The sequence below is a fragment of the Natrix helvetica genome (assembly GCF_964273705.1).
Source record: "Natrix helvetica genome assembly, chromosome: 1".
NCBI lineage: Eukaryota > Metazoa > Chordata > Lepidosauria > Squamata > Natricidae > Natrix > Natrix helvetica.
Genome location: NC_138548.1, coordinates 310008395 through 310034867, shown reverse-complemented (window position 1 = coordinate 310034867; position 26473 = coordinate 310008395). Strand labels below are relative to the sequence as shown.

General features: G+C 39.3%; 1 protein-coding gene across 4 annotated transcripts in view; it reads left to right on the top strand.

Annotated features, from left to right (window-relative positions):
• The window catches only part of TASOR (transcription activation suppressor), a 45038-nt gene that overhangs the window by 6859 nt on the left and 11706 nt on the right, over positions 1–26473 (top strand). For all 4 annotated transcript variants that reach the window (XM_081939573.1, XM_081939572.1, XM_081939574.1 and 1 more), the window contains exons 3-16: positions 18–110; positions 1566–1638; positions 2375–2466; positions 2986–3153; positions 6963–7084; positions 9188–9219; positions 10806–10911; positions 13434–13537; positions 14814–14917; positions 15073–15145; positions 15255–15329; positions 16832–17515; positions 18204–18607; positions 20099–20246. In XM_081939573.1, the coding sequence (XP_081795699.1) occupies positions 18–110; positions 1566–1638; positions 2375–2466; positions 2986–3153; positions 6963–7084; positions 9188–9219; positions 10806–10911; positions 13434–13537; positions 14814–14917; positions 15073–15145; positions 15255–15329; positions 16832–17515; positions 18204–18607; positions 20099–20246 (2278 nt within the window). The remainder of the gene's footprint in view (positions 1–17; positions 111–1565; positions 1639–2374; positions 2467–2985; positions 3154–6962; positions 7085–9187; positions 9220–10805; positions 10912–13433; positions 13538–14813; positions 14918–15072; positions 15146–15254; positions 15330–16831; positions 17516–18203; positions 18608–20098; positions 20247–26473) is intronic.

The window sequence follows — 26473 nt, the reverse complement described above, 5'->3', positions numbered from 1 at the left end:
TTTTTCTCTTTTGAAAGTTCATAGAGAAACGAAAAGAAATGAAACAAGAGGGGAGGTCAGAGAAAGAGCTTGCTGATGCATATGCATTTCTAAAGGTTGATCGTTTGTCGGTAAGAATGTAATTTTTGTACAGTAACTGTTGGCTTCTCGAATCAATAGAATTGAAGCATAGAAGAAAATAATCTCTGCATATCTGAAGGAAAGTTAAGAAAATTCTTCATATTGAGATATTAATGTTAATGCCTATTAGAATAGAAGATGAAATAATACTGCTATAAAAGACAAATGTTAGGATGCAGAAAATTGGCACGTGATGATTGTTTAGCACTTAGACAAAACTGCTGCATGAACATACTTTCATTGGCAAGTTTTCTACTCTTGTGCCTCTAGAATAAAATATGGAATTAGGCAAAGTCTAATTGTCATTTCAGTTTGGAGTAGGGTGAAATATTTTCTGAGGCAAAAATGATCCCCTTCAACTTTTTATCTATACATTATGGAACTTTCGAGGTTTGGGTTAGAAGTTTATGTTGGCTGTGTTTCCTTGGTATTTGGAATATTAGAGTAGGAGAGATGTGCAAATTCTTTGAAAGATGTGCTTTAGAACATTTAGTAATGCTAATACTAATTTATTTTGAATTGTTAACTGCATCTTTCCATATGCTGTCACTTCAGCAAACTGCAAACCTTGAAAAAGATGCTATTTTTTCATTATTTGGAAAGTGGTGTGTTTATGTGGTTCCACACTTTTTAAAGCACCATTTTTGCAGTATTTGTGCTGCTTTATTATTAAGCAGAAAGGCAAAGTCCGATATTGCCACTCTTGTATCCATCGAAGGAGGAGAGTTGATTTTTTAATTATCTTGCTTTGTCATTTGAATTACTAAAATACTGTGTCTAACAATCACAAGCACAAGATAGTTTATTTTGTTCTGTAATATGGTAAAAGACGTCATCAAAACTTTCCAGAAGCAGATATTAATGAGTTCTTTGAGTATTTTAAATATTATTGAACAGTCTGTGCTGATCAATGCTAGACGTTTAATGCAGTATAGGTAAGTTTATAAGATTATGCCAAAGGCATTTTGATTGAAGGTAACATGGACAAACCAGAAATATGGTGGAGCTTCGGCATTTAATCAGCCATGGATATGGTTGCCAGGAGTACCATCATTTGTGCTGACTTGTGAATTGCCTACAGCATTTGCTCCTCAGCTGTGATTTGAATATCTTTTTTTGGTAGGAGTGTATTTTGGGTCTCATAATTTTGGGTCTGCTTCACCATTTAGTGGACATTAATTTTAAAAAGACAATCTTTCCCTCCCATTCATCCATTAAATCAAGGGATTAGTATAACTAAAATATACTGTGTAAAGATAACAAGTCAACTTATTGTAACTATGCTTTTTAAAGCCTCCTGTCCTAATATAATTATTTCAAAAAGCAGATAATAGCAAAGCAAACACAAAAAACAAAGACTAACATAATAATAACAATTGGTCAGTCAATCATAGTATCACAAAACTCTGTATCATTCTGGTAGATTAAATAATGTTTAATTTTAGGTCCAAAGTATATGTGAAAATGGCTTACTGGTGGGCCATTCCAAGATAACAGTTCTCGGCAATCCTTCAATGGGTAACTATGTCTTTCTTTGTTATTAAATATGTGGCAATTAGAAATATGAAAGCAGAAAATGTATTGTGTCTGATTAATACATTTTAAACCAGGATACCAACTTTATCCAGTTGACCTATTCTGAATTTTTAAATTAGTTACCAGCTTGGGTTGTTTATTTTCTGCTTTAATCTGAATAATATGTAATAATAGAGAATTCTTATAGAAATAAAAAATAAATAAATAAATAAATTTACATAATTTTCTCATGTATTAATATTAAATGATCTGATTACTATATTTGCAGACGTATTCAGGAAGTGGATGGCGTACATGTTATTTAAATAAGTTTATTTTTCCTAGATTAAAAATATAACTGCTGCTATTCACTTGGATGGTGTTAATAGTTTCATGGAATGTTTTAGGATAAACTCAAGTGTCATAAGGGGGTATGACCTTTTACATAGAAAGATATCTTCATATTCCTCAACACAGTTCCAAAATCCAATTTAAAGTGAAGAATAACACACACGCACACCCAAGCACACATTCTTAGCTTGGTTAGGATACAGAAGACTCCAAATTTACCACTATTCCATCATTGGAAACACCTTTCATTATTGGAAACATAACATTGAATTTTATTTATACTATATTGAAATACATTATATGGAATGACTATTTTGACATTTTTATATATCACCAAAACTAATTATGTAAATGTCATTTGTTGACATACTGTTTACATATCTTACAGGTGTATATCTTTCCAAATATGCTGACTTGTTACAGACTAATCCTCTGGAGGCTAGTGCAACTGGTGATATTATTATTTTTAAAGTAATAAAGGTATGTTTTGGGAGTTTTTTAAGGGTTCATCTTATGTCTTAAGGAGAAATAGTAAACCAATATAGCACTTTGTTTTTAATGCAATAATATATGTGAATAAAACACTTTAAATAATTTTTTTCTGTATAAATGTGATTACAATATTTTAAAATTTAAACATCTTTTAAGCACTGATGATGTTTTCTAGTTCGGAAATGAAACATGCAATCAATCAAGTTAAGGGAGCACCAAATATTCCACAGTTCAACCCTACATACATTTTTTCACATTATTATTAAAGGAGGTTGTATATTTGTATGAGTTAATTCCATAGGATTAAAAAGTGCACTGATTATTTAGAAAAATATTAATGCCATTTCTGATAAAATCTAGTTGAATCACCTTTGACTAAGCTGAGGGATATATTGATTAAGTGAACATTAATGTTCTATTGTTTTGTGTGTGACTTTATGGGGCGGAAAATGTTGTGAGCTTGCATTGTTCCTGGAATAATATTAATAATCTTTTCCTAATATTTAGGGGAAAATGAAGACTATATATGATAAATATGATAACCAGACAGTAAATGTAATGGACTCAGCTGTAAAAAATGCACTGGATCCTACACCAAAACATGAATGCCATGTTTCAAAAACTGCAAACAAAATTACATCCGGCCGTAGTTACAGAGCATATGAACGTACACAGGTAAAAATAATATTGGAAAATATTTATATGGCTGCCCTAACTTCCTAATTTAATGTAGAAAAGTGCCTTCTAATTTGTAAGATTTGAGTAACAATACCTTGGATTGTGAAATATTCTATAGATGAGAAATCCTGACTTCACAGAATAGCATGAATGAAACTAGGTTTTGATTGTACTTGTGGATATTGGCAAATGTGCCACAACTGATTAATAACTATCCTTTCTGTTAGCTGGGAACATTATAAATATACAACTAGGTCTGATTTTTCTACCTTGATAAAAGTGTTATATTGGATTGGATTGGATTTATTGGATTTATGAAAGGCTCACTTAACTGAAGAGCCCATCTGATGTACCATGTGGAAGTTTGCAACCTAGAATACAAGAGGAGTAAAATGCACAGTTGATTGAAAGAAAAATACATAAGTTATAAATGCGAAACTAAGAAAATGGAAAGCTGTAATAAATGTGAAAAAAGTTGATGTGGACAGAAGTCAGTGAATAAGTGAAGTGACAGTGGATGGTTACTTAAGAATGAAAAAATCAAAATATATATCAGAAAATACTGGTATTTGTATCGTGGTTGTAGGTTATGTGTTATGTTTTAGTGAAGTGATATGAAAGAGAAGACTTTGGGGGAAAACTTGATCATTCGAAACAATTGCTGTTCAGGGAAAAAATTGGGACAAAAAGTTATTGGGCCATTTGGAGACCTGAAATTGAATGAGAATGGTGACTATTTGATGAATATTTGACTAGTACAAGTTTCATTCGTTCTGAATACATGACAAGCTAGGCTATTCAAATACACACATGGAAAAGGAGTAACTCGAAAAGAATGATTTGATTGATTATTTAAAAGGTTGAGAGGATCAGTAAAAGATACAGAAATTGTTCGAAAAGTGAAAGCAGACTGGTTTTGGTAGTAGCGAGAATGGGTCTTAAAAAATGCAGGTATGAAAGATTAGGAAATATGTGAAAGAATTGAGACTGAAAGTACGGTGATGAAAGAGTGATGAAGAAGTGATGAAAGTAAAGTGTTGAAGAAATCGAAGTTCTGTATAAAAAGCTACTAGAAGATAATTTCCCCATAAAAGGAATGGAAAGTGGACCCAAGAAAGGAATGTGGGAGCTACTTGGGACATAGTAAAAAGAATTTTGTTACACAAATATGTAAAGCTACACTAACAGGGACCATGAAAGATGCTTCATGCAGCAGGAAACTGAAAAATGCTATAAATGAGAAATAATGCAAATAGTGAATAATTGCTACTAAGGATAAAAATGAGGAAAAAGACATAGAGTAAGGAAAGATTAATTATAAAAAGGCAGAGGAAATGATTGTTTTTATTTTGTGAAATTGCGTAAGAATGTTTGGCAGAATTGCAAAAGATTGCAAAGGTGACAACAACCAACATTTGGGAAATGGTGCTGATTGCAGATAGTGGAAGAAAAGCATGCTTGAGAATATATTAAGTGCTAATTAATGGTGTAACATTGAACAAGGAATAAAACAAAGTTGCATGATATTATCTTGGTTGTATTCAAGAATAATTCTTACAGTGTCACTAGAGATGTATTGGTTGGAAATATGAATGCATATATTTCTCTGCAGAAACTGCCATGTAACTAGTTAAGAACTGAAATAATTTGGAGCAAATGTAGATTTTAAGATTCGGTAAGAAGTACACACATCTGAAAATTAGTGCATCAAGAACCAAGGTGGCTTGCATTTAACAAAAAAAAATGGAACGAACAATTGGAAGTTACTATAGATAACAAAGAACTATAATCGGATGAATTGGGTATCTTGGTAAAAAGTTACTAATGCAGGAAAAGTGGATGAAGTTTGATTGTATGCAGATACAAATAGAAAAAATTGTGGGGACTATGTGATACATTGTGAGGAATGAATGTCGATGAGAAAAATAGTATAAAAATAGCTACCCATTTTATTACTTGGAAATAAAAATTAATATGTCAGGAGAAACATAAAAAGTTTTTACAACGAAAGTGTGTTAATTAAGCATTTGTAGTAAAATAGGAGACGAGCAAGATTTTGGGGTGCTAAATTAATGTGGCCTGAATACAAAAGTGAATGACCAGTATGAAAGAAGTATAGTAAGTGTCTTGGCTGGAAATAATGAATAACTGAATACCAAACAATATATAAAGGAAGAGTTGATCAGTGAAAAGGAATAGAAAGAGTAAGGAAGTCATGATTGGGAATGGAGCAAAAGAGAAAACAAATAGTTCAAAGAACAAAGTACAAGTGTGAAGTAATTATAGATACAGTGGAAGCAAGAATGGTCTGCACTAATAAAAAATATAGAAAGTGTTGAATAAGGTGGGGCAATTTAGATTTAGGTATACAGGTTGTCTTACAAATCATTTGTTCAGCAACTGATTAAAATCGTGATGGTTTTGAAAACATGGACTTACCTAAAGTTATGGCTGTGGCAGCACCCCCATGGTCACGTGACCAAAATTGTACTATTGTCAGCCTACAAACACTTATGACCTTAAGAGGCGCTGCAGTTACTTCTACCTGCCAATCTCCCCTCCTCCAAACTACCCTGTTGTAGCAATCAGGGCTGGGGGTGAAGTGAAAGCCTGAAGACTTCAGCAGTCTCAGCCAGCTGCCACCACCCCAAACCTATAGTTCAGTTGTTGCAGCCCCTGAGAAATAACACTTCAAGCCCCACACAGCTACTCCACCATTGTGTAAAACCCCAATTGGCCCCAAAGTCCTGTACTTCATAAGGCTATGCTGTTCTCGAAGCCAGCATCCTGACCCTTCTCCAAGATGGAATCCCATTCTTGTAATCCTTTGGAAAGTTTCTGGTTGTAATGGAATGCATTAGTAGTATTGAGAAAAGTTGAGCATAAATGGTACCTAGTTAAACAATCAGACAAGAGGGTCTGGAGCCTGCAATAGTTTAATGGTCACAAAAAGAAACTGAGAAAGGACCTGCTCAAAAGGATGAGGCAGCTAAAAGCAGCAAATGGAAAGTTTGTACTTTCAGATTTTCAAGATTCTGTCATTATAGTCTTAGAGTAAAGTAGAATGAGTTCATTTAGTTCTGTTTTCTGTCTGGTTTGCCTGAGAAGGTTGACATCAATCTTGCAAGTCATCGTAATGACTGAGCCGGGGCAGCTGAGACTTTGGGCCACACTAATATTCCTTTCCCAACTAGCATGCAGCCTCTGCTCCTAGGACCTCCCTATCCCCTCCCCCCCAACCCCTCCCCCCCCCCAGCAACAACCCGGTACTGCTTACCTGGGGTTCCATCTGTTTAAAGACTTGGGATTCTCACTTAACAATGGCCACTGAGTCAGTAAAGCGGTTATGTCACATCTCACTTAAACACTTCATTTTGTTTATTGACCAAAATTTCAGTCCCAATTGTAAATCAAGTATTACCTGTATTTTCTCTTCTCTCATACATTATTATTGTTTTCTACTGTTTTTCTGCTCTGTGAATAATGCAACTTATCTTAAAGATAAAATAATGTCATTGATTATGTCGGTCCATGTATTCCTAAATAAATTACAGAGTTGTGTTTGGCAAATGGTTTTTTGTTCTCAAAATTCTTTTATTATTAATTAATTAAATTTATATGCCATCCATCTCCCTGATAAGGTGACCCTGGACTGCTCATCACTGATGTAAATTTCAGCAAAACTAGAACTATATTTCACTGATCATCTGAGTTGAGCCCAGTAAATTTCAGACAAAGTTGTTTGTTATGCATTTTTTCAGTATTATTACTTCTATGAATATCACTTGTTATGCATTTGTTTCCAGTATTATTTCTATGAATATCACTTTCATGAGATCAGGCAAAGACCAAGACATGTGTGTCCATATGCTGTTGTATCGTTTTTGTACAAGGATGAAAAAATGCTAAAGTACTTGCCTCAAGTAAGGTGAGTAAAATTTACATTTTAAAAAGTACTGTATAAAATAGTAGTTAAAAGGTATGACCTTTATTTAATCAAACTATTTATTCACATCCCTTATACCAGCGATGGCAAACCTTTTTTGCCATTGCGTGCCAAAAGCGGGGGGAGAACACGGGGTCATGTCCTGGCATGCCACACTCCTAATGCTATGTGCCCAACACCCTTCCCCACACATGTATGCGCGCGGGACCCCCCTCCCATTTTTGCGGATGGACACATTTTTCGCCCTCCTCAGGCTCCAGATGCTTACTAGGAGCCTTAGGAGGGTGAAAAAAGCCCCCCCCCCCTCAATGGCCCTCAGGAGGCTTCCCTAAAGCCACCAAGGGTGAAAAATGGCCCTATGGGCAACCTGGAAGTTCGGGACTTCTGGGTTGGGTTGCCTGTAGGGCCGTTTTTTGCCCTCCGGAGGCTTCAGGGAAGAGAGAAAACAAGAGAGAAGAGAGTTGGGGGGGGGGGATGTATGTATGTATGCATTTGGAGACAAATGAAATCAAAAGTAAATGCAAGCAAGAAATACAGAATTTCCCTTCCCATCAGTTCTCCTTCCTCCTCTCACGGGCAGCCCGGCAACCTCAGTAATAGTAGTAATACAGGTAGCAGCAGCAGCAGCAGTTTCTTTGGCAAGACACACACACACACACACATGCACACGCCCATCAGCCCCCACCCACTAAAGAAGGCTCTGCCCGGCTGCCTCTTTCCTCTGCTCCCTTCCCACCAGCGATTCCGCTCAGCAATTGCCCCCTCTCCGCCTGCCTGCCTCTGTGTCTCTTGGGAGCGGAAAACTCAGGGAGCGGGTGTAAATAGGGCGAAAGCTGCCAAGTGTACTTATTTTAACAGAAGGGAGCAGAGGGATTTCGGAAAGCTGGGGCGTCAGGACGCTGCCCCTGCATTGAGGAGCTTATCTTGATCTCACCTCCCTGAAGGCGGGAGAATATTAACGATGGCAAGCAGTGGATCTCTCCCCCTCACCCCCAGCATGAAGTTCTTCTGGGATAACTCAGGGTAAATCCGAGCTGAGGATGAGACAGTCACAAGTGGCCACAGCAACCCCATGCCAAGTCAAAATGGCTGTGCTGAGTACAGTTTGATTCTTGTTCCAAAGAACTTGCTTTTCAGGCAGCAGGATTGGCTCTAACGATCTGAGCCAAATTCCATATTCCTAAAGGAGCTTTTGCGCGCACTCTCTTTTGATGCCTACAAATTCCACCCCCTCGCCTCTTCTTCCTTCCAGCCCTGCCAGTCTAGTCTGCCAAACCCCTCCCACCTTTCACTCCATGCTGCAAAGCTCGACAGCCCCCTAAACGCTAAAGAGCTCCACTTCGTGGCATATTGCAAAGTTCAAACTCCCCCCCCCCCCAATGCCACCACTCGCCACTTTCGGCAAGGCAATCGGCGGAAAATTCAGCTTTCCTCCTCCAGGTTGTTAATGAAATCCTTAGTGTCCTCAGTTTGGCTCATTGAAGTTCAGGTTATATAAATTTGTTTTGGCTGGATATGGTTGAGATGCTTGGTATGTTAAGTTTGGAACATCCCTATGTAAAAGATAATTCATATTATTTCCTCATATTTAATGCTTCATGATTAATGTATTCAGTGTATTTATGTAGAATTATCTGGAAAATTTTGTACATGCCATTTTAAAGTATTCCATAGTTTCACTTTGGGATTTGTTGTTTTGTTGATATTCTAAAAAATGATTAGTTGGGTATATGTTAGAAATAATGAGAGAAATGTTTTCAGCTGTTGCCTAGTAGAGAAACAAGAAATACTGCTCTTTCCTGCAAGTGACTTAAGACTTAAGACAACCTGACTATAATGTTTAAAAATACATAACTTTAACCTCCACTATCTTCATATTTTTTTGAAAGGTGTAGAAACAGCTGATGGGCTGTGAGCGGTCAATGAAATATTGAAGTGCTAGCTATGGATATTCCCTTCTTTTCTACATGAAAAATGTTTTATAAATTATATACAGTTATTCTATTACATCTAGATTTTATTACATAACAATAAAAAATGAATTGTTTTTTTTTTAAATTATATCTGTATTTACTTTGCTTATAGATCAAAGACTTCTAGTATGGATAAGAGTACTGGTAAGAATTCGATTACTAAATAAAATTGTGGGCTATTGCCTGAAATATTAATTTGGGTACAGGTAGTCCTTGATTAATGATTACTTCATTCAGCAACTGTTTTAACTAGTGATAGTGTTGAAAAATAGATTCATGTCCAGTCTTCAAATTGATGACTGTTGCAGCATTTCCACAGTTACATGATTGTGATTTAGGTGCTTTGCAACTGGTGCATATTTATGATTGACACAACACTCTGGGGTCACATGATCACCATTTATGATCTTTGCAGCCGACTTCTGAGCAAAGTCAGTGAGAAAGCCGGCAGTAGGTCGCAAGTCCTGGTCATGTGACATTACACATGATGACTGCAGCAGGGGTTATAAGAATATATTAAAGTCAGTCACAGCCACATGATGTTTCATTTAACAGTGTCACCTAGCACTGGTATTGCTAGTCAGGTTATTAAATGTGGGCTATCTCTAGTTGTGACATTCTTTCTGCAAAGTAATGAATGCTCATCTGTTTTAAATATACTAAAACATGTTATGCCTTCCAGAAAATACCTCAATTACTGATTTTTTTCTAGTTAGAATTAAGCTATTAAAAGTATTTAAAGATAAATATATATTCTAGGCCAGCTGCCCCCAACCCTTTTGAGCGCCAGGACGGTTCCATGGAGGACAGTTTTTCCATGGACTGGGGGTAGATGCCCGGATGGGGTTTCCTTTGCTTGTGCGGCCTGGTTCCTGTACGGCAGTTCCTGGAAGGCTTTGTGTTAAAAGAGTCTTCTCTTCTAGAAAGATAGGAAACGTGGGAGCTGGAATTAGGCCAGATTGTAAACTTGAAAGAGAGTGTTGCTCTTTCCCATTCCAGTGATTGTTAAAGCTTTAAGTGGTTCAGATAAGCTATTTTGACAGTCACAGTGATAGGTAGCATATGGAAAATACTTTAGTGAAGTAAAGTGAACATTAGTGATGGAAGCTGTTAAATAGAAGATCCTGCACTAGTTTCTTCCCTAGAGAGAGATCCATATGGGATCTGAACATAACTATCTTCATTCTACTGATATAGAAAGAAACTATTTAAGGATATTCCACTTACTTAGTGGACAAAGATTGTTATGTTCATGCCCATCACCATGCTGTCTCATTTTAGATAAAAACCTGAAAGTGGGAGGAAATGTCCTTCTGTCTACTTCTCACCTGTGCTACAGGCTGCTGTTGGCAATAAGATAAATATTTCATAAGAAGATATATTGTTTTTCTACTTACTAACGCACACAGTAAACATCATTACTATTTTCTTTATTCAGTAGTAAAAGCAGAAATAAGCTCATTGAACAGGTTTCTTCCTGTTTGTACAAAAACTAAAACTAAGGTTAGGTCGGACAGAGTAGGAAGATTTGTCTCTTCCATGCTAGCTTATCTGTATAGAATTCCTGGTCATTGTTATTATCAAGTGAGTTAAATTCAAGGCTATCTATTCTTACTAACTTAGCAAAGGTGTTTTGACACTGCATATAATTGCCTTGATAATTATTAAAATCCCCTTTTTTAGAAACATTACATTAATATTTTGAATATTTTTGTCCTTTTATATTGTAGATAAATCAAGTTATGCTTTATGGAAAGGGCAACTTTTAAACAAAGGAAAGCTTGTTTGTCATGCTGCTTTGATATCTGAGAAACGCCCTACACTTCCCTGCAAACTGTAAGTATTCATAACCAGATCTGAAATCAGTTTGAATTGCACTAGATTATCTAAAATCTTGAAAGATTGGAACATTGTAGTTATATGCACAGCACTAGTAATTTTATTTTTAACTGCTAAAATGCATTGCTAGCTTCTTTAGTTCTCAATGCTCCCCAGGTTGAATATAAGACACAAGAACAATTTAAAAAGACAGTTCATTGAGGAAATTAATAAAATAAGCATGTACACACACATATTACCCAAATATAGCTTTCTATAGAGGATATACAATACAGGATCAACAAAAATAGGATAAATTAATACTCTGTGATATACAGTCAACAATCAGTGATATATTTGCAAGTCCAATCAGTAAGCTTGGAAGGTATGCATATACAATGACATCAATCTGATGAGCAACTCTTTGCTTAAGGACAAGTCCCAATCTTACTCTGTTCTGTATTGGCTCACCAGGCTAATACCCCATAGTCTAGAGCAGTGATGGTGAACTATGGCACGCGTGCCACAAGTGGCACACGGAGCCATTTGTCAGGGCACGCGAGGCGCTGCCCTGTCAGCTGGCCAGCACGCATGCGCGCGCTGGCCAGCTGAGTTCACCCTTTTTTAAAGCCATTTTTCGCCCTCCCCAGGCTCCAGAGGCTTTATAGGAGTCTGAGGAGGGTGAAAAGAGCCTCCCCCCCCCCCGGGAGGCCCTCCGGAGGCTTCAGGGACCGTCCGGAGGCTTCCCTGAGGCCTTCGGAGTGCTTAAAACGACTCTCCGAGCAAACCGGAAGTGACCCTCCAGAGGCTTCAGGGACCGTCCGGAGGCTTTCCTGACACCTTTAGAGCGCTCAAAACGACCCTCCGAGCAAACCGGAAGTGATTTCCGGTTTGCTCGGAGGGTCGTTTTGAGCGCTCCAAAGGTGTCGGAAGCCTCTGGACAGTCCCTGAAGCCTTTGGAACGCTTAAAACGACCCTCCGAGCAAACCGGAAGTGACGACCCTTAAAACGACCCTCCGAGCAAACCAGAAGTTTGCTCGGAGGGTCGTTTTGAGCACTCTGAAGTTGTCAAGGAAGCCTCCGGACGGTCCCTGAAGCCTCTGGAGGGCCTCCGGGGGGCGGGGGAGGCTCTTTTCACCCCCCCAGGCTCCGATAAAGCCTCTGGAGCCTGGGGAGGCCGAAAAAAGCATGTAAAAATGGGGGGGGGGAGAACGCCTGTAGTGCGCGCATGTGCACTGGGGGGGTTGCGCATTGCATTATGGGTGCACACACCCGCACACGACCCCCCTGTGCTTCCCCCCACTTGTGGCACGCGAGCCAAAAAAGGTTCGCCATCGCTGGTCTAGAGCGATATGTTCATTTTGTTGTTTTTTTAAATCCCACCTCTCCTGTAGAAAATCAAGGTAGCATCCAGTTTTTCACCCAATTAGCCCTATGAGATGTTTGTTAGACTAAAAGAAAGTGACTGACATGAAGGTCATCCAACATGGCAAAGGGTGGATTTGAAGCTGAGTGTTTGCAATCCAAGTCCAGCATTGTAAACCTTTATACCTTAGTGCCGTTGGCACGGGAGCCGTTGCCCGTTGCTCTTCCGGGTTCTGGTGTGCCGGCCAGCTGGTCTTCACATGCGTGGGAGTGCCAGAAACCAGAAGATCAGCTGCCCAGTGCGGATGTGCGTGCCGGGAAGATGGTCTTCCAGTTTCCGATGTGTGCATGTGCACCGGCCATCTGATCTTCTGGTTTGTGGCATACATGCGCGCATGAAAACCAGCTGGCTGGTGTGCATGCACGCGCCAGAGACCAGAAAATCAGTCCCAGTGGTGCTCTTCCGGTTTCTAGCGCACACGCTCCCATTTTGGCACTCAGTGCCAAAAAGCTTTGCCAACACTGCCTTAGTGCCTTACGGATACAGGCTTCTACTGTTCTGGTCTTTGGGATTGGGATTAATTATGAATCAATTTCTATGACGTTGGCCTAATTTGCTTTAGGTATAGATCCAATTATACATTCCAGCCAGTATGTCTTTCTTGAGATCTTAGGCTCCTCCTATGATTCCTAGGCATCCATTGTCAGTTGTTTTGCCTTTTCAGAAGAATTCACAAATTTACCCTCATCAGTTGGTTTCTGTATTTTCATCCCCAATCCATCGGTAGGTGTTAATCTTGCATTCAGAGCTCACAGTCAAGTTGCCTCAGACTGTTTTTATGTCCACTGAGTCTTGCTACCCTCACATTTTCTACATAAATCTGGTTGAAATTTTTTCCCTAATCTGATTCTTGGTCAACAATTAAGCTTTTTGCACAGTTCCAGGTTTTTGTTAGGATATGAAAGGGGGGAAAAAGTTTAGACCAGGGCTGTCAAACTCCTGACCTGCAGGCTGGATACGTCACGTGCTGGCCACGCCCACACCTGGTTTAGCAAAGGGAGGGGGAGTTCTGATAGGTTTTGTGATGCCGCTGTGACGATGTGAATTTGACATCCCTAATTTAGACTAAAACAAAAGAGTAATGAAATCCTTTTTTTTCTTCTATGACCACTAGTCCTGAAAAACTTGATGTTGAAATGGTAATGAGCTTTGAAAAATTGGCACAGAAATTATCATCTCGTGTGTTGGCTAAAGAAACTTACTCGGGAGAAAGGGAAGGTAAGAGCTTTTTTTAAGTTAAGGAAAGTAAGATTTACCAATATAGTTATTCTTTTTAAAAGATTACTTGTCAAAATGAGAATTTAGAATGATCGAGCAGTATTATAATTGTTAGAACACAAATGGAGAAAACTCCAAGTAGGAGGGAGGAGTATAACTGGTCATAAACTGGACTTGTTGGCAAATAATTGGAGTGCTTAATGACATTCATTTGCTTAAAAAGAGATCATTGTAATTTGTATGTATATCTAGCAAGGAATCCTAACTGTGTTGCTGCTGCCAGGATTCACAGAACTGAAAAAAAAGTATTACCTCCAAATTAGCAAACAGGTTTTTCTTTATTTGATTGGGGGGGGGTGTACTTTCAAATTCTAAGGGGAGTTCATTTGAAGATCAAGGAAAGTGGTGAAAAATTCACACCACTCTCCTCACCAATTCCATTATTTCATTATGCTATCATTTAAAATATGATCAGATTTCAGTTGTCTTCAATGAGTTTTAATTTGGAGATCAGCAATCAGGTGTACTTATTTCCAGCAACAGAGAAAGTTGCAGTGAGGAACAATCCAGCTAATTACAAACTTAAACCTTCTTTAGTTGTCTCTCATTGGTGGCAATCAGATTAGAATATCTTCCTTACAGTGTTAAGGGCTGCCATTGCTTCACTTGTAAACTCCAACCACTAGGTCATTCCATCCAGTGTAAATCAGTAATAACAGGAATGTGACTCCTCACCTTCTATACTGTCTAGAACAGGAAAAAAATCAATAGACAACATTCCAACTGCATGGCTCAATATCACATGGAACACTTAAAAAAATATTTGAAACTGTCAAAAAAATCCAGTTTTGTTTCAGGCTTAAAATGTTCTAGATGGCTGTTTTGAACTCAAACCAATTTGAACACCTTAGTAATGACTATAGTCCACAACATCACATTAGTTAACTTTGAGTTATATTTGATACATCCAATCTCTTGTTTTCTTGTGTGGTTAGAAAAGCGAGACATGAGCCATTGTGAGCCAATATCAAATAGAACCTGCACTGGACAGTTCTTTCAAAACATGAGTAGTTTCCCATTGCTGAAAAGTACCTTCCTTCCAGTCCTGTCCAAGCAGATATATTTGTTTGTTTGTTAAAATTTATTCCCATAGAATTGCTTATTGAGGGATGAAAGGGGAGCAAAATTATTTTAGGTGGTGTTTTTTGGACTCCCTGTACTAATTTTTTCTCTAATGAGATGGCTTATTGATAGCTATTTTTTCCTGTATTCTCAGTGTTTAAGAATGGAATGTATTGTAGTCTGTTCGAAGTTGTGGAAAAGACTAGATCAGGGAGCAATTTGGAAGGTTTACTACAGAAGCTAGAGACAGACAACCTAGTGAGTATGGATTTTTTCCCCTATAATTTTACTATATGCATATTTGTAGTACTGAAAATTTCAAAACAACACGACCTGTTTTTTTTTGAAATTACAGCATGAACAAAACGTACTATACTTTAATTCCATTCCTAATTTAAATATGTTTTTTGTAGGTTATTTTAAAGCCACTTGTCGATGGAGGACACCTGTTGCTTCTTTCTCCTTATCAAATGGCTTCCCCATATGGTATACAAATACTATGTCTTTTTTGAGCAATTGGTTTGAGTGAGTATTTTTGCTACCTTTTAACTTTTATTTTCTCTTTTATTCTTCTCCCCTTTTATTTTTTAATTAGATAATCGAACAGGAAGGCCTCGGGTTTTGCAAGCATTGTTTCTATTTCGGAAGCCTAGAAATTTAATGACTTCAGGTAATTTTTTCAGTATTTAATTTGGAGGTATGTCCATTGTTAATTATTGCTGTACTTCAGACACAATGACAGTAATGGAAGTTGCAGATCCAGCCTTGGGTTATAATCAAGCCAGACTTGATTTTCATCTCTAAAGTAGGTTGGCATTCTAGTGGCCATGAGTGCTAGCCTAGCAATAGGCAGGAAGCAGGAAATTTGTTTACTTATTATCAAAAGATTATAGCTGCAACTCACCTCTCTTAGAATAAGTGTGCATTCAAAACATTTGGTATTTGAACACAGGTTTGATAAAATTAATGGTGGTAAAGCCCTTGGTACTGATAAATTACAGTAAAGAAAAAATACTAGTCAAAACATTTTCTTATCTTTTCCTTTCTCTTAAGGCCTGAGAAAAAAGTGGTGAAATCTTGAAAGAAAGAAACCTAGCCTAGTTAATTCCTGTGAATATCAATCCTGAATTGCTGTATTTAAATGTGTCTTAACTAGTTTGCTTACTATAAACCAATCCCATCCTTCCTAAAGCAGCTTTCCTCCTTACGGGATTATGGGTATAATTTCCTGACTCTTTAATTAAAGTGTTAGTGAAGAGGTAAAGTTAAAGAGAACGTTTTTTTTTTTAAAATCATATATATGCCTGAAGTCATTGCTAACTCCTATTGACTGCCTGGACTATTTTTCTGCAATTTTCTTGGCAAGATTTTGGAAATGTTTGTTATTGTCTGGTTCCTGGGATGAAATGGTATGACTGACTTGAGGTCATCCAGTTGCCCTTATGCCTACTTACAGCAGACTTGAACTCATGGTCTTTTGATTTCTAGCCCTGATACCTTACTTTCATCAATGGCACTCTCAGTCAAATTTATTATATTAAAAATGCCTACTGGAATTGAAGTGATAGACTAAAGAAAGGGAATTATCACTGTGAATGATAAATTATCATTATAAATAAATAATATCACCTCTACCATGCTTTATCATAAGTTTATAAAAAGAAAAAAATGACATTTCAGAATTAACTCCCCTAAACTTCATGTTTAGAACAATTTCTCATAATTGTAATTTATTTTAAAACATCTGTATCTAAGCTTCTGCTTTAATTAATGTAATCACAGATCAAAATGCACATATTAATCAGTACAAAAGTAATTGCACAAGAGAAAATGATTCATGAAATTGTTATACATTTCTTCAAGGTAATATTGCTAAATTCTTGTTTAAAGTACTAAGCATACTGTTCAAAAAACCCCTTTTTCTATGCCTACCATCCTCATTATCCTTCCTGATGAACATGTGTGAAATATCTCAGGTTTTTAATCTTAAAATACAAGCAGAATAGAAATTCCAAAATAGATCTCAAGTTTCTTCTTAGTTGCTATTAAGGTAAAATGATGAGGGGAAAAATGTACGTGTTGATTCCATGAAGCAAAGACAATATTGTATAACTATTCAAGGAATGGTGTTTACTGATCCCCCCCCTTTTTTTTGTCCCGTTCTGAATATAGTGCAAAAAAATGATCAGAAAAATGAGAATACGCCGTTATTGGATGAAACCCATGAAGTTATACCAGAACTTCCAAGATTTATCCAGTCGTTGCATTATGCATATGTACATTCTCGCAAAAATTCTAAGTCTGGTTTGAATATTTTGATGGAAAAATATATAAATGACTATTTTAAACGATACAGTAAATATAAAGAATTTGTTTTATATCAATATAAAGGAAACTTGGATGAGAAAAAATTTCTCTATCCTGGTCCTAAAAATAAATCCCATCTTGAGAGCTGTTTGAATTCCTATATTTTTGGTTCAGAAACATATCAGATTCCTATTTCTAAAGTGAAGAAAATAATGGACAGTAATAGAAAACCTCAACAGTTCAGTCCTGTTTCAGATTATGAACCCCTCGAAGATGAACCTGATTTTACACGAAAAAAAGCTGGAAAAAGAAATGGATCAAAATATGAAAATGTAGCTGCAAAAAGAAAGTCTGCTCACTCTGGAGATCGTGGTAGAGGAAATATTGAAGATCTGATTAATTTAATTCATTACACAAAGAAAAATGTAGACAGAGACTCTGACTCAGAAGACAATAGAAATGAAAGCAGGCGGAAACGAAAAAGTGAAAGTAAAGGAGCGAGTCCACAAAAACAGTTAAAAATGAGCAATGCTTCAGAAAACTATGAAGGTAAGAACCTCTGTATTAACTGTAGAGTTTAGGTAAATAATTATAAATGTAGCTCATTGTTGTAGCATGTTGAATATTAATACAAAGAAAAACTTGCTCATATTGAATGTTTGCATTTTACATTCATACAGTTTTTATTGCTTATATTAGTTACAAATTCAGCATTTTTGTTATGTGGCTTGGCATCAAGCATATTCTATCAGTTTTTGTGGGTATGGAACTTTGTAGTGCAGAAGATTTAAGTCCCTGACATTTAAGTAGGTAAAAATCTACAATTCCTGGGTATTGCCTGAAAATACCCATATACTGGCAATAATAAACTGTATTATTTTGCGACTGTTGCCGTTTGGAGATTTTGTTTTGATTTCCAAGTCTAGTCAGCAAATGTAAGTTTTCCTGGTGGACTCTCCTTAGGTACTACCCAGGTCAGATTTTTCAAGCTTGCCTATTGATTGAAAATACCCAAGCAAGGTGTTGGGCTTGAGGATCGGTATAAATGTAACTGCTGATATTTCATACAAAGAGCACATCGGTTTTTGCCTTTGAATACTTTTTTCACTAGGCTCAAAATGTAGAATATTAGAAATGTGTTTCCTTGTATGTATCATATCCATCAATTGATGAATGAATAGTCAAAAGTCTTTAGCATAATATTTGTCTTTTCTGTATATTTCTATCCCTACCCCAGCTGGATTGCTACATGACAGAACACCACAGTCACTTCTTTCGATGATAGCTGATCTTGGTGGGCGTGATACTGATTTAAGACAACAAAACGTTGCTGATCCTCCAATTACTGACCTATCTGGTGTTTTGAAATTACTTTCGGAAGTGCTTACTAATGCAGATTTTCAAACAGCAAGATTGATTAAACAGGCTTCACTAGAAAATTATTCAAAACAAACAGTTGAATACAATCCCATTCCACCAAAGATCAAGGAAGAACCCGAGCTTCCTAAAACTACACCTGAAAAGACTCAATTCAAGGATCCCCAAAGCCCAATCATGATAGAAAAAAGTGCAACATGTTTGCCCAATTCTATTGATGCCTCCACTATTGAAACGGATCCAGATCATATACTACCATTAAAAGTAAGAATGTTTCTGTTTCGCAAATCTCTTGCAATTTAATATTAAGAGCAATTTAAAAGGCTCACAGTTAACAGAGCAGATCAGATTAGTGAAGTTTAAGATAATTGGGTATCTATAAACTTTGCTATATTGAACAATTGTGTTATAGTTGTTAATGCTATTTTCAGTGGGAAAATCTAACACGACTCTGAAGAAAAGTTAGTAGCATAACTCTTTTTCTATATAAGTACATGCATATGTTTGCCTTCAAGTCACTGTTGATTCCTAGCACTGTCTGGACAAGTCCCTTGCAGTTTTCTTGACAATGTTTCAGAAGAAGTTGCCATTGGCTGCTTTCTAGGGCTAAGAGAGAGTAACTGGCCCAAAGTCATCCAGGTGGTTTTGTGCCTAAGGCCGGAGTAGACCTCATGGTCTCCCATGTTCTACCCTGAGGCCTTAACTACTACATCAGACTGGCTGTCCATATGGTATTGTAGTTGTACCACTGAATCTCTTGTTACTTTCAGTCTTGGCGCCTAGGAACATAAACGAATGTTATTGTTCCTTTTTGGTGGAGTCTTCCTAAAGAGCAGAATTCCTTTAGGAAGGGTTGTATTTGAATTGAAGATAGATACGTTTAGGCAGATCTATGGAAGATATCTGTCAAAAATCCTGGTGATTCATATATGGAAGTAGATGAATCAATAATCTAATTCGGTATAAGCACTTCCTGTATTCTTGTGACCCTTGAAGTTACACATGGCTTGAATGCTCAGTGCATGAGCATATTTGTCAGGAGTAGATTTAAAGTAGTGAGCATCTATAGAGAAGGTGACAAAATAGGCACAAGCAAACATTTGACAAGGGCTTCTTATCTGGTTTACTATGCTTGTCATATACTGACAATTTGGGAGTTGAAGATGACTTTTTAAAAACTCTAGTACTGTTGTGACTGCGGTTTGTGTTGGTTGTTCAGACAGTAATGGGGAGGGCATAATCATTCCTTCACTGGAAGAGATCAAGAGATAAAATTGATCTTGGGAGCCTAGGAAGGGTTACTTCCTCTAGAATTGCTTCTTTCCAGTTGAAACAAAACAACACTTCCAGCTGAAATATATCTTAAATAGTAATTAACTTTTAAAAAGTATTGCTGGTGCTATCACCAGGCAACCTTGACAATTGCTTTTCTTTCCTGTCTGAAAGTGACTTGTGTGTGAGTAAATCTGTTAATTCAAATTGTTGTACTTGACTATCTTGAAAATAAGAGCCACAGTAAATACAGATAGGGATATCACATTAGTGCTTAATTGATTATTTAAATTAATATAGTACAAAAAAGTTTTAGTTTCTGAAGACTGTATATTGAAATGATTAAAATAAACAGTACTAACATTTGTGTGTGTGTATGTATAAATATTCTTATGGATGTACATGGACACAAACACATGCATTTACCATATGCTATATAGAGCACCATATAATTAACAATTGAAATACTATGTATTTATTTAGGAAACAAGCACAGGAAGCATAAGTAGCTTTGATGGTTGCATTAGTCCCTGTCCTAGTACACCCCTTGAACAGAATTATCATAGACAACGTTCCAACTCAAACAATTCTGAGGCAACTGAAATACATTGGAAACTGATTCCCATCACAGGTGAGTAATAAGATAACTATAAAGTTCAAATTTTTGTATCTTTTAGATATCCAGTTATAAATATCACAGAGGATATGGAATGTTTTTAATATTTTTACTTCCAGGCTATTCAGTTAGTTCATGACAGTTTGCAACAGACTGATCTCACTTTCTGTTATCGGAGACTTTATTTTGAGTCCTTTGTTTATATTGTTGGTTCTTGGAAACATGTTTTTAAATATACTGTTTTGAATTTAGCTAAGGTGCTCTGCAGCATTCAGTTGAGATGGAACAATGGAATTCTATGACTGAGGAAGAGACTCAGGTTATGAATCTGTCCTTTTCCTGTTATCGTAGAGACAGCAGCCAGACTGGGTATGCTCCGTCCATTAACCAATTTTGCAAGGAACCTTGTTCAGTGAGCTGTGCAGTCTCACACGACGGACGCAAGTCTTGACAGGATTGGAGCCACACATGCAGGGCCTAGTGGCTCAGGGTCAGTGGTCCCTCGAAGAGAGCCAAAACAGCATAAATTGACTAGAATTGCGGGTGGTTCGCCTTGCCCTCAGACACTTCCACCACAGAGTTCAGGCTTGACACATATTAGTCCTCACGGACAATACCACGACCAAGGCACACATAAACAGACAGGGGGGAACTCGTTCCTGGTCCCTGATGCAGGAGTCCAACCTGTTGTGCCAATGGGCGGAATCTCACCAGTCATCTCTCAGGGCAGAACACATCTCAGGGGTCTTCAATGTCCAAGCAGACTGGCTGAGCCGGACAACTATAGATCAGGCGGAGTGGAGCATCCATCCGAATCTCTTCCATCGACTGACACTACCGTTCAGCATCCCAGTCCTAGACCTGTTCGCAATGGCAGACAACAATCAGGTATCCAGGTATTACTCGAGGTTCATGGACCCCATGGCAGAAGGAGTAGATGCTCTCAGATGCCAGTGGCCCAGGGGTCTCCTGTACAAATTTCCTCCCCTTCCCCTCATTTAGAGGGTAATTCAAAAAATGCTGGAACAGGAGGCAGAACTGTTGCTGCTAGCGCCGAATTGGCCATGCCGGCCTTGGTATGCCGACCTGTGACTGTCAACCTCCACCCCATGGCACATCCCACGGTCTCTCCTGTCTCTACACCAAGGGTCAGTTTGTCATCCCGACCCCCAGTGGCTGCAATTAACCACATGGTGATTGAGCGGCAAGCCTTAACAGCCGATAACATCTCCCTCAACGTCATTGCTACCATTCAGGCATCACACAGAAGCTCTACTAACTGCATTTATGACGCCATGTGGCGTACTTTTGCTCTGTGGTGTTCCAACCAGACTGTTGACCCACTTAGGGCATCCATTCCCCAGATATTGGACTTCCTGCAGAAGCGGCTTGATCAGGGACTTACCCCTAACACGCTATGCCGACAGGTGGCCGCTCTGGCCTCTGTTCTGGATGGCCTGGCATTCGAACATCTACCTTCTCACCCCTTGATCCGGAGATTTCTCCGTGGAGTGTCTAACCTGCGTCCCCCTGCCATACATAGATATCCGACTTGGGACTTACCTCATGTCTAGAGGCTTTGACCTCCGCGCCCTTTGAACCTATGAGATCCACTTCTTTGAAACTGTTGTCCTTCAAAATGCTGTTTTTGGTGGCTGTAACCTCAGCCAGATGTATTTCTGATTTGGCTGCTCTTTCAGTCAGGCATGACTTGTGCGTGTTCCATCCAGACCAAGTTGTCTTAAGACTGGACCCGACATTCATACCAAAAGTCAATAGCTGTTTCCACCGAGGTCAGGAGTTGACCTTACCTGATTTCTGTCCGTCTCCCTGTCACGAGAGGGAGTGCAAGTGGCACACTCTTGACGTACGTCGTGCCCCCAAGATCTACATCGACCGCACCGCCTCATTCCGCCACTAGGAAGATCTCTTCATCTCCTTTCACCAGGCCTCCTTGGGTACCAAGGCTTCATCGTCTAGTCTGGGGTGCTGGATAAGAGCCTGTATTAAACTGTCTTATGAACTTCAATCCATACAGTCCCTGCAAACATTACAGCTCACTCTACACGCAGCGCTCGACATCTGCGGCTTGGTCCACTCAAGCCACCCTGGAAGAAGTTTGCCGGGTGGTCACCTGGGCGTCTCCCACAGTCTTCATACGGCATTACAAGTTGGACAAATATGCGTCGGCTGATGCGGCCTTTGGGCGCAGGGTGCTGCAACAAGTGCTTGTGCCCTAACGGACCTTTTTTACAATTTCCCACCCTAGTGGAGAGCCCAGTCTTTAGTACGTCCCAGTCTGGCTGCTGTTTCTACAATAACAGGAAAATGGGCGTTGGTCCTTACCTGATACGCTCATTTTCTGGTAGAGTAGAGACAGCAACCAGCCCCACCCTGGTATGGGTCATGCGAGGGGATTCCTTGTGCGGAGGAGAGAGAGAGATACAATGACTATGGACTTTCACTTTTTGCTCACAATTCTCGAGTCAACAGTTTTCCTTCGTCTGAAACTGGGGAGGAGCCACAAGGGTCCGATGTCATCACAAGTGTAGACTCAGTCCGATTGGTTAATGGCCGGAGCATCCCCAGTCTGGCTGCTGTCTCTACTCTACCAGAAAATGAGCATATCAGGTAAGGACCAACGCCCATTTCGTTGTATTAAAGTAGGAATCTCTAGCAGCCTCCAGGGGCACGGCTCCACAAGTGCCTGGCTGTGAGACTCTTTTTCTTAGGTTGGGCTCAAGGGATCAGGTGGTATTGCTTTTGCTGTACCAGCCTCCCTGCTGTGTGGCAGCTTCCCTACCCGGGCTCCTGGACCTTGCCGCCGGACTGGCGGTGGAATTCCCCAAGCTTATAGTTCTGGGGGAGTTCAATTTGCTATCTCTGGGGGCGGGATCAGAGGTAGCCTGAGATTTCATGGAAACCATGATTTCCATGGGTCTGTCCCAGGTCATCCAGTGCCCGACTTGGAATAGTGATCACACACTCAATTTGGTGTTTTTGTCAGAGTAGTGCCTATGTGACTGGCAATTGGTGGACTTGTCCCTTTTGTCATGGTCAGATCACAGTCTGGTGGCAATGAGTTTCTCAAGAGCTGTGCACTGCATGTCTTCCCCCCACCCCAGCAGGGAGGCAGAACCTATTAGATTGGTCCACTCCTGTCGATTAATGGAACCTGAAGGGTTCCAGAAAGAGCTGGGGGTTATAACTACAGATCTGCTGTGCAGTCCAGCCAAACGCTTAGTTACTGGAATAGGAAGGTGACTGAGGCGCTGGATAAGATTGCATCCATGTGACCTCTCCTCACCTGTAGACCTATCTGCCCTCCATGATATACAGAGGAAATGAGAGGGATGAAACAGAAGAGACGTCTAGAGTGCCACTGGCGGAAGACAAGGGATAAAGTCAATTGAACAGGGTAAGAGCTGCTATTAAGGCCTATCTCATGGTGATTCGTGCGACGAAGTGTAAATACTTCTCTGCACTAATTGCATCTGCACATAATCGCCCAGCGGCCCTCTTTAAGGTGAGCCACCTGCTCCTGGGGAAGGAGGAGATTTGAGGTCCACCTGAAGGGGCACACTGAGGAATTTGCAGATTTTTTGAAAGAAAAAATTGCTCAACTTCGTTCTCACGTGGTTGCTGGTCCAGTGGAAACCCCTGAGGCAGGTTCTTGCCCTGTTATCTGGGAACAGTTTGACCCTGTTGCTCCTGAGGAAGTGGACAGAATCCTAGGGAGTATGCATGCAAGCACATGTATTTTACACCCATGTCCCTCCTGGCTTGTGAAAGCTTCCTGGGAGGTGACAGGTGAACTCTGCAGTGATTAATGCTGCCCTACAAGAGTTAATAGTGCCCCAGCACTTTAAGGAAGCTGTGGTCCACCCTCTTCTTAAGAAACCATTGTTAGATTCCACCCAGTTGGATATTTTCCGACCTGTTTCCAATCTTTCCTTTTTGAGGAAGGTGATTGAGAAAGTTTGTTGCGTGGCAGCTCCAGAGCTTTCTGGATGAAATGGATTATCTAGACCCTACCACTCAGGATTCAGGCCTGTATATGAGATAGAAATAGCATTGGTCATGTTTTTGGATGATCTCTGGCGGGAGCGGGATGGGGGTAGTACATCCATCCTTGCTCTACTTGACTTCTGGGCACCTTTCGATACCATCGACCATGGTATTCTCCTGGAATGGCTTTGGGGGATGGGAGTGGGGGTCCCTGTGCTATATCTGGTTCACTACCTTTCTCTGCAGCCGCTCTCAATCAGTGTTGATAGGAGGGGAGAGATCCAGCCGTCGCCCACTGCTTTGCACGGTTCCACAGGGTTTGGTAATGTTCTCCGCTCCTGTTCAACATTTATATGAAATCACTGGGTGAGATCATCTGCCACCATGGACTGAGGTATCATCAGTATGTCTCAGCCCGTGATGAGTTAAGTGATGCCGTGTCCTCCCTCTCGCAGTGCCTAGAGACTGTTAGGGGCTGGATGGGGAGCAACAGGTTAAAATTAAACCCTGACAAACCCGAATAGCTTTGGGTTTGGGGTTCTTTGACCCATGGAGAATTGCCACCTTTGGTCTTGGATGGGGTGGCACTACCCCAAACAGACCCTGTGCGTAATCTGGGGGTTCTCCTGGATTCATGACTCCTGCTTGAAGAGCAGGTGGCAGTTGTGGCCAGGAGGGCCTTGTGTAACTGCGGGTTGTGTGCCAGTTATGGCCTTTCCTGGACCAACAATCTCCACTTACGGTCACTCATGCCCTAGTCACTTTCCATCTTGACTATTGCAATGCACCTTTGAAGAGCATCTGGAAGCGCCAATTGGTGCAAAATGCAGCAGCCCGCATGGTTTTGTGCAGATCTCGATGTGTACATGTATCACCTCTCCTGCTGGAGCTGCATTGGTTGCCAATTTACTTCTAGGTGCAATTCAAGCTGCTGGTTGTCACCTTTAAAGCCCTTCATGGCTTGGGACCAGGTTATCTCAGGGACCGTCTCTTGCCGGTCACATCTACCCAACCCAGCAGGAAGAAAGCAGGGAGGCAAAGAATGTGGTGGGTCCCATCCCCTAGGGAGATACACCTGGTGGGACCCAGAAGAAGGGCCTTCTCCTTGCTGGCTCCCTCTCTCTGTAACATAATCCTTTCAGAGATTAGAATGGCCTCCCCTCTAACACTCTTACGGAAGGTGTTGAAGACCTGGTTCTGCCAGCGGGCCTGGAGAACTCAGAGCGGGATGGAGGCTGGAGCCCATTAAATGGGTTGCATGATGTGTTATTGTGGGGGGCAGGGGATTATTTTATTATATATGATTCTCTCTTAGTTTTATTGTTTTTTATATATTTTTATATTCTTTTGATCTTTAAATTTTGTATTTTATTTTTATATAAACTATCCATTTTCCATTAAACAGTGTGTGGTCTGGGTACAAATATTTTGTGCCTATATTTAAATTTTACAATCATATTGATTATTTAATCTGTTCTTAGCTTAATTGATATTTTTATATTCTTGTAAGCTGCCTTGAGTCGCCATGTGCGAATAGGCGGCAATATAAATGTAAATAAGTAGTTAGCTTTTATGTTGGATTTAATATATTGTTTGGAGGTTAATAATTGTATTTTGGTATTTATTTTTTTGCTATAAAGATGGTCAGCTGTAACATAATGGTGTTACAAGTTACAAGAGCCATCATGAGTGTATATGCAACTATTGACCTATAGAATTTATAAAAAATGAAAAAAGTTACATAGTTTCTAGGAGTGTGGTGGTTCTATTCCATAGTAAAAGAAGAAGCTGGATTATGTGGCAAGTTAATGACTAGCTTGCTTTAATTATTTTTCTTTAGAATGAAATTGAACAAATACTTCTATTACTGGTGGGGAATTTGTCATAGAATAGCCATTTTGAATATAATCGCTTAATTGACCGCATTTGTTTACTAGATAGTTTTTGTGATCACGACATACCATACCTGTGTACTTATTTAAGATAATGGGGGAACTTGGCAGAACATTTATAGATAAATTCTGTTCCAATAATGTTGTAAACACTATATTGAATTCAGATTGCCAATAGAAACATTTAACTCTAAAAAATGTTTAAAAAATGAGATTTCTCATTAGCAGTTCATTTTAATTTTTTGTAAAAAATCCAGACCTATGTAAAATCATGGTCATGCTACTTTATGCAAAGAAAGATGATACAAATTCTTCTGAGGCTAATTTCTCAAGGGTTCTTTT